The 6,456-nt window shown below is 39.6% G+C and overlaps 1 protein-coding gene across 1 annotated transcript; it reads right to left on the bottom strand.

Moving 5' to 3' along the window:
* Window positions 1-1,141: 1,141 nt before the first annotated feature.
* On the bottom strand, window positions 1,142-5,832 carry LOC126397751 (carbonic anhydrase 1-like). The gene is made up of 4 exons (XM_050056706.1): window positions 5,662-5,832; window positions 5,465-5,527; window positions 5,216-5,371; window positions 1,142-2,615 (listed from the first exon to the last, which is right to left on the bottom strand). The coding sequence occupies exons 1-4, from the start codon at window positions 5,827-5,829 to the stop codon at window positions 2,496-2,498; spliced, it is 507 nt and encodes a 168-aa protein (XP_049912663.1). The 5' UTR covers window positions 5,830-5,832; the 3' UTR covers window positions 1,142-2,495.
* Window positions 5,833-6,456: the final 624 nt, after the last annotated feature.

Genomic DNA, 6,456 nt, shown 5'->3' on the forward strand with positions numbered 1-6,456 from the left:
GTGATACCGATTATCCTGATTGCCATTGTTAGGGTTAGTCAACCCAGGATAGGTCTGGGTAACCCAGGAAAGGTTGATCTCGCTTCGTGATACAGGCCTCTGGTCAGGGAAAGGTGGGAGGGATGGGGTGGATCAAACCATTTTTGAAGCAAGGGGGGGTGCTGTATTTTTGTTGTTAAAATATTACGTTTCAACCAAGTACTGTATGGTTTTGAAAATATTACGTTTCAACCAAGTACTGTATGGTTTTGACACTTTTCTGGCTTGTTAAAAAAGGACATACAGTAAAATAAATAAATAAATAAATAAATAAATAAAAATCTCTCAAATATTAGGGGTGCTGGGATTCAATTTAGGGGTGCTTCAGCACCCCCAAAAATGGGCTACAAACGCCTATGCATGCCCGTATTTCAAAAACATGTAAAGACATACAGTATACTTTAAAATAGGTCATCAACAAGGTGTCCCGATATATTCCTTACTTTAAAAAATGTTTAGCTGAAAACTGGTGCAAATAAAGTGAAAATATTTAGATATGATACAGTAAAGCAGTCATGTTACACATAAACTAATCTATCTGCACCTTTATATTTACACATTTACTTGCTATTTTTTTGCATATACATTTTACTACACTAAATTCCTGTTTACATTCTGTCTTTCAGTGCAACTACTGATTTATATCACCTTTTCCTATTTATATTAATTTTATCCCTTATTCTAACTTGCACTAATTTCTGTCATTGTATCTTAGATTCTCTTTTGTTTCTATTTGTGTGATTTTATTATTATTTTTATTATTTTACATACATACAGTATTTAAATTCCATTGTAGGAGGAAGTCTGTAGCAACAACTGCTCTTATCATTGTTGCACATATGACAATAAATTACTTTGAACTCTGAACATTAGTTTTTGACCAGCCTGTCATCTGAGATTGTGTCATTCTGTTGGGTGTCGTGTGTTGACTGCTGAAAATAGAGTCGCTAGGGCTTGCGTGCCAAAGAAGACTTAAAGTCTGATGGACTTACATAACATATAGAACTCACAGAGGTGATTAACAATAGACAATAAAACATTAAACAGTAGCTGATATGGAGGATTTGCTGAATTGCATAGAAAGAAGCAAAACACTTGACACTTTATAGTCATAAAATATATTTATTTAACTAGTAAAACGTCCACTTCCAAAATAGAATGACAACAGCACATACATATAGGACGGCCCTAACAATGATTGGCATAAGGCTTTTTTTTCATGGTAATTACAATCTTTCTGGTAATGTTTCACTACTGCATACAGGGTTAACTGAGGAGGTGCTCAGGACCTCTCATGGCCTTTTGTTAATGTTGCCCCTATTCAGGGCCTGACACCAGGCTGACACTATAATCTGATCTGTTGGCAGGTTCGATTCTTCCTTGGCTTCCTTGGCAGGGTAATTTATTCCTTGGCTTTGTGCATTAGCCGCTATGGCTTCGCCAAAACGGCGACTGTGCGTTTTAAGCTTTAGCACTCGATACACTGGAGTTCAAAACAATACATGGAGGTGTTCTGAGAAGGAGAATCAGTCCTCTCCATTGCTATATTATCATCAGGGCATCAAAAATGCAGATGAGCTTTTGGTTACAAAACATAATTTAGGAATCACTTAAGACTTATTTTGCATAAGCTGTCAGGCTAAAAACAGACATAATCCAAAATACTAATAAAAACACAACACAGGATGACAAACACATGAAAGATTGGAAGATTAGGTTGTAAAATAAGAGAAACAAGCCATTGTCGTGGTGTTGAGAATCCAGCATTAGCAGCAGCCTGTCCTCATGTCCTCTGTTGCTATAATTCAAATCAATAAGCAGGTCAGCGCCTATAGGCATCACGTCTGCATGAGACTGTGCGTGCCATGTTGTGTGTGTGTGCGCGCCAGAGGGGGATTTTCTGAGTCAATCGGTTGTGATGGAGGCGGCTGCAGCATTTCATTAAGCTGCTGTGATGCAGAGGCTGGCAGTCAGTCAGAGATTACAGGCAGACTGGCAGCGGCCCTGTGTGTTTGTGTGCGCCTCTTTTTATCTGCACCTTACCCTCCTCACAGATGGTGATGTAGTTTCATCCTCCCCCCCTGCCTACTGCGACAAGCTTGTGCTTTCTGCCGACTCAAGAGCTCCATAACTCATCTTCAGTTTTCATTCTTGTTGTGTTTGTTGACACAAAGAAGACCTACGCACACCGGTGTAATGTCTCTAAAAACATTGGCACTGAATGCTAAGTCCCAGTAAACGTGTCGCAGCCATTGTGAGGTGTCTTAAAGAATAAATTATGACAGACTGCCCAGCATTAAAAAACAATGGGCCACAGGAATTTCATTTCTTTTACAAACTGGACGGAGAGCGATATGTTTGCATTGTGGCTCACTGCAAGAGAGGTAACTGACTAAAGGGAGGGGGAAGGGAGAGGGCAACAGGGCAGAAAGGGCATAAAAGAGGGGGAGGGGGCATTACTGGAAGGAAGCACGGACAGGGCGACCCTTGAGAGGCTGGGGAGGGCGGTAGTTGTCCACCATGCAGCACTCGGCCTCACCCTCAGCGGAGAAGAGCAGGCTGCGGAATTTGGCCATCTGTGAAAAGGGAGAAGACGGTCATGTTAGCCATTCCTGCTGACCTCCTGTAACTGTCACTCAGCAAACACATCACTTGTGTCACAGCTGAGTCACTGACTTCAATTCAGAGCCTTGTGCTGTGGATTTCATCTTAACAATTGTATCGTTGATACTTAAAGGAATAGTTTGACATTTTGGGAAATAGATTTATTCAGTTGCCATGATGACAAGTTCGATACCACTTTCAAGCAAGCCCCCGAAAACAGTGCCAGGCTTTGAAGCCAATTTTACATAATGATCAAACATGGAATTGCAGCTTCCGTCCAAAGACTTTTTCACATAGACTTACATTGTCAAAGAAATATCTGTAAATAAGTGGAGAAATTTTTTTGAGCATCACAACCCAGATGAAATGAGTTGTTTCACCAACAGAATTAGATTCATTCTGTCTGATAACTTCTAAATCTAGAATAGTCACATGATTAAATTATTTTATCTCCATTCAAGTTAGCAGAGCACTAAACCGGAAGTTAGCCTCTCAGCAGTAAGTCGTGCATTTACTCCAAGGGCCCCATGATGCGAAGATATGGCAATTTCCACACTGCGGAAATTGAGCATTTTTTCTTCACTGAGCAACTTTAATAAGAATGAATGGGGCTTCGCATCCACTCATGTATGTATGCCAAATGCAAAGCTAAAGCTAGCAGCCCGGTTTGCTTAGCGTAAAGACTGCATTGTCTGTATGCTAACGATAAAGCTACAGTTAGTAGCTGGTTAGCTAGTGGAAGAAACAGCTAGCGTAACTCTGTCCACAGGTAGCAAAATCCTCCTACCAGCACATGTAAAGATCACCAATTAAAATGTTGTATCTCATTACTTTGATGTGTACAAAAACTTAAGTGTAAAAACTACAAATTGAGGTTATTTACAACTTATAGTCTTTATGCTAAGATTAAGCTTGCCGCCTCGTTGCTGTAGCGTCATGAAGGAGATACCGAGCTAATGTTACAGAGTTGCAAAATGTAGCTGTTGGTGAGTAAAACACAGGCATACTGTGGTAATACGGTGCACAAATAGATCTGGGAGATGGGTAGTTAAATATAGGGGCCTCCTGTTTCCTTCTCAACATCACCATGAAAGAAAATAAAGGTGGCTAATGGCTGTGAAAAGGAAGAACTGGAAACTGGGATCAGACAAAGGCTTTTGCGATACACGGTAAGTATTGTCAGCTAACATATGAACCATAATTAACTGACATAAAGTTATCGTTTTTTTTTAAAGTGGAAATTTTAGATGTCTTTATTTATACTGGTAGTCAGTATAACTGAGTAAAACTGGTTGCAGACATGTTTAGCTGGCTAACGTTGCCAGATAACTGTCCAGTGTAAATTTATGTAATGGCTCACTTTAATCACATTTAGCATTAGCACACACAGCTTAGCCAGCTAAGTCTCTCGATTTCACTAATGTTACAAACATGTAAAAGTCGTGCATTCAAAATGTTATTGAATCTATGATGCATCACATTTTATAAGCTGAACGTGTTTTGTACAAAAATTGTATTTTTAGCAAAAGAAATGCATTGCCTAATCTTTATTTTAAGCTAACTGCTGCTGGTGTTAGCTTCCAAATAGACACAAACACAAGAGTGGTATCAATCTTCTTGACTAACACTTGTCAAAAAAGTTTCCCAAAATCTGGCAGGGCAAGAAAAGCAAGTCAGCTGCTACAGCATGGTGTCAGGTGGCCTATTTAAAGGATTTATCATTAACTCAGGCTAATGAATTAGTCCACAGTAATGTCACTGCTGCAGCCACTTGAGTATCATGTTCACATTGGGTAAGAATGCACTACTGGGACAAAATGATTCAGTTAATTGTGTATTACCTGATTAGAAACCATTAACTTAAGACATGTATTACTTCATATGAATGACTTCCTCGTCATTTATCTGCTTGACCGGCCTCATATGGCACCAAGTCTAAAGGTTGTGTCAACACGTCTCACATGTTTACCCTTGAGACACCTACTTGCTGCCATGAAATAAACATTTGAGTTGGCAGTATTCATTTCAAATGGCCTATAAAGACTCCAACCACAAGGACAAACCTGCCTCAGGAGGCTGTTAGTTTAGATTACTGGGTGGTTAGAAGTCAAATATCCACTTCAGCAGTTTAGGGTTAGGGGTAATTTTAGGAGTAGGCTAAATACTTAGCAAATGCAGGTATGATGGCGACAGTGTTTATTTAGTTATGGTTGAAACCACCCACTGACTCAAGCTAAGTTTCTTCATCAACAGTATGTGATGCATGTGTGGGGTGGACATTTCCTGTTGACTCCCCACACGCTGAAACAGAAATTCGGTGGTAATGCAATAGCATGTGTGAACTCTCATTTGTCCCCGTTCTCTTGGTATTTTCTTTTTTCTTGTGAAAGTGAAACAGGCTGCTGTATTGCAGACAGAGGTTTCTTCTTCTCCTCTCAGCTTATCTGAACAATTAAGCCCTTGATTTAGATCGTAGAGTAAGAGAGGATTTGCAGACAGGGCTATTCTAGACCACGGGCACACAGCCAATGCTTCTACTACCCACTGAATGGGCTCTGTGAGCACACCATACCTGCTCACAGCTGACGGTGATTGGCTCTTTGCAGACAATCCAGGTGACGCTCTCCAGCAGAGGAGGTGTGGTCAGGGAGCCATCATATGTCCAGTAGTCTAGGCTACCAGGGAGCAAGGTAGAGGGGTCAAAGCCACAGAAAGAAGTCTGCTTGCCCTGAACACAGTAAAGAAAATGAAGAACAGGTTGGTGAAACACCTCATCAAAAATCATCAAATGAATGAGAATACAGTTTTTATGGAAACATACCTTGGTCTTGATGGAATCAAAGGCGTCAAGAATCTTCTGCAGACTTGCATTTGCAGCACCAATCTGAAAAACAATAATACAATGTCAAAGGGATTAATTATATGATCATCAGCAAACAGCAGTACCCATTGCTTTAAAGGTGTGCAGTGTGTTGTGCTGGTTACTGTAATACTAAACAACATGCTTTAACTACTGACCTTCAGGAATACTCCAACAACAGCGAGCCCATCAGGCTTGCTAGCAGCGTCACCAAAACTTGGGTATTTGGTGTTCCAGTGCACCAGATGGAGCTGGGAATAAATGAAACAGATAAATAAGAAATAAAGCCCCTCGAAAGTAGTCTTGTGATCCATTTTCAGAACCATGGAAATTCTGCCATTTCTTATCTGTATCAGTAGATATTGAACTGAAAAGCAGACGGGATGGATGGATTTTTTAAGTTTCTTTCGACTTCAACAAAGCTTTTTGATCAAGGTAGGGGTGGGGATAAAACATTATTCTGTAAGACAATAACTTGACTCAACATTTTGGATTTACTTTTTGTTAAAAAAAAAAAGTCAAAAATGTAGTTATTAAAGAAGAACAACCAAAAACATATTCTCATACAGCGGTTCGTATTATATGTCACAAATTAGCATCCCTACCAGTTAGGTTAAGTTTAGTAAAAACAATCATATCGTCACATTGCGAACTTAACATAAAGCTACATAGGTTTTGTTTAGGAAAGTACAGTCAAGCAGGTTAGGTTTAAGAAAAAGAAACACGGTTGGGCGTCTTCAGGTTACATACCTAATGTAAGGTTACGTGCTTAACATAACGTGACGACGTAATGATGTTCTGTAACTATATTCTATTCTATTCTATTACTATATTCATTTGCTCACAGATTGAAGTTTCACCTATACAAACATTCTCTGAGGTTAAATACCTTAATTGGTTGAGTTCAAGCAAAAAACAACAGATAACAAGCACAAAAAAGTTGGTGAACTGGC

This window comes from Epinephelus moara, chromosome 11 (assembly GCF_006386435.1).
Source record: "Epinephelus moara isolate mb chromosome 11, YSFRI_EMoa_1.0, whole genome shotgun sequence".
In the NCBI taxonomy this organism is placed as follows: Eukaryota; Metazoa; Chordata; class Actinopteri; order Perciformes; family Serranidae; genus Epinephelus; species Epinephelus moara.

Coding starts and splice junctions, on each gene's coding strand:
- LOC126397751 (XM_050056706.1), bottom strand. CDS start 5,829: ATGGTTCTGAAAATGGATCACAAGACTACTTTCGAGGGGCTTTATTTC. Junction 5,372..5,464: donor TTGATTCCATCAAGACCAAG/GTATGTTTCCAT, acceptor TACTGTGTTCAG/GGCAAGCAGACTTCTTTCTG. Junction 2,616..5,215: donor TCACCGTCAGCTGTGAGCAG/GTATGGTGTGCT, acceptor CCCTTTTCACAG/ATGGCCAAATTCCGCAGCCT.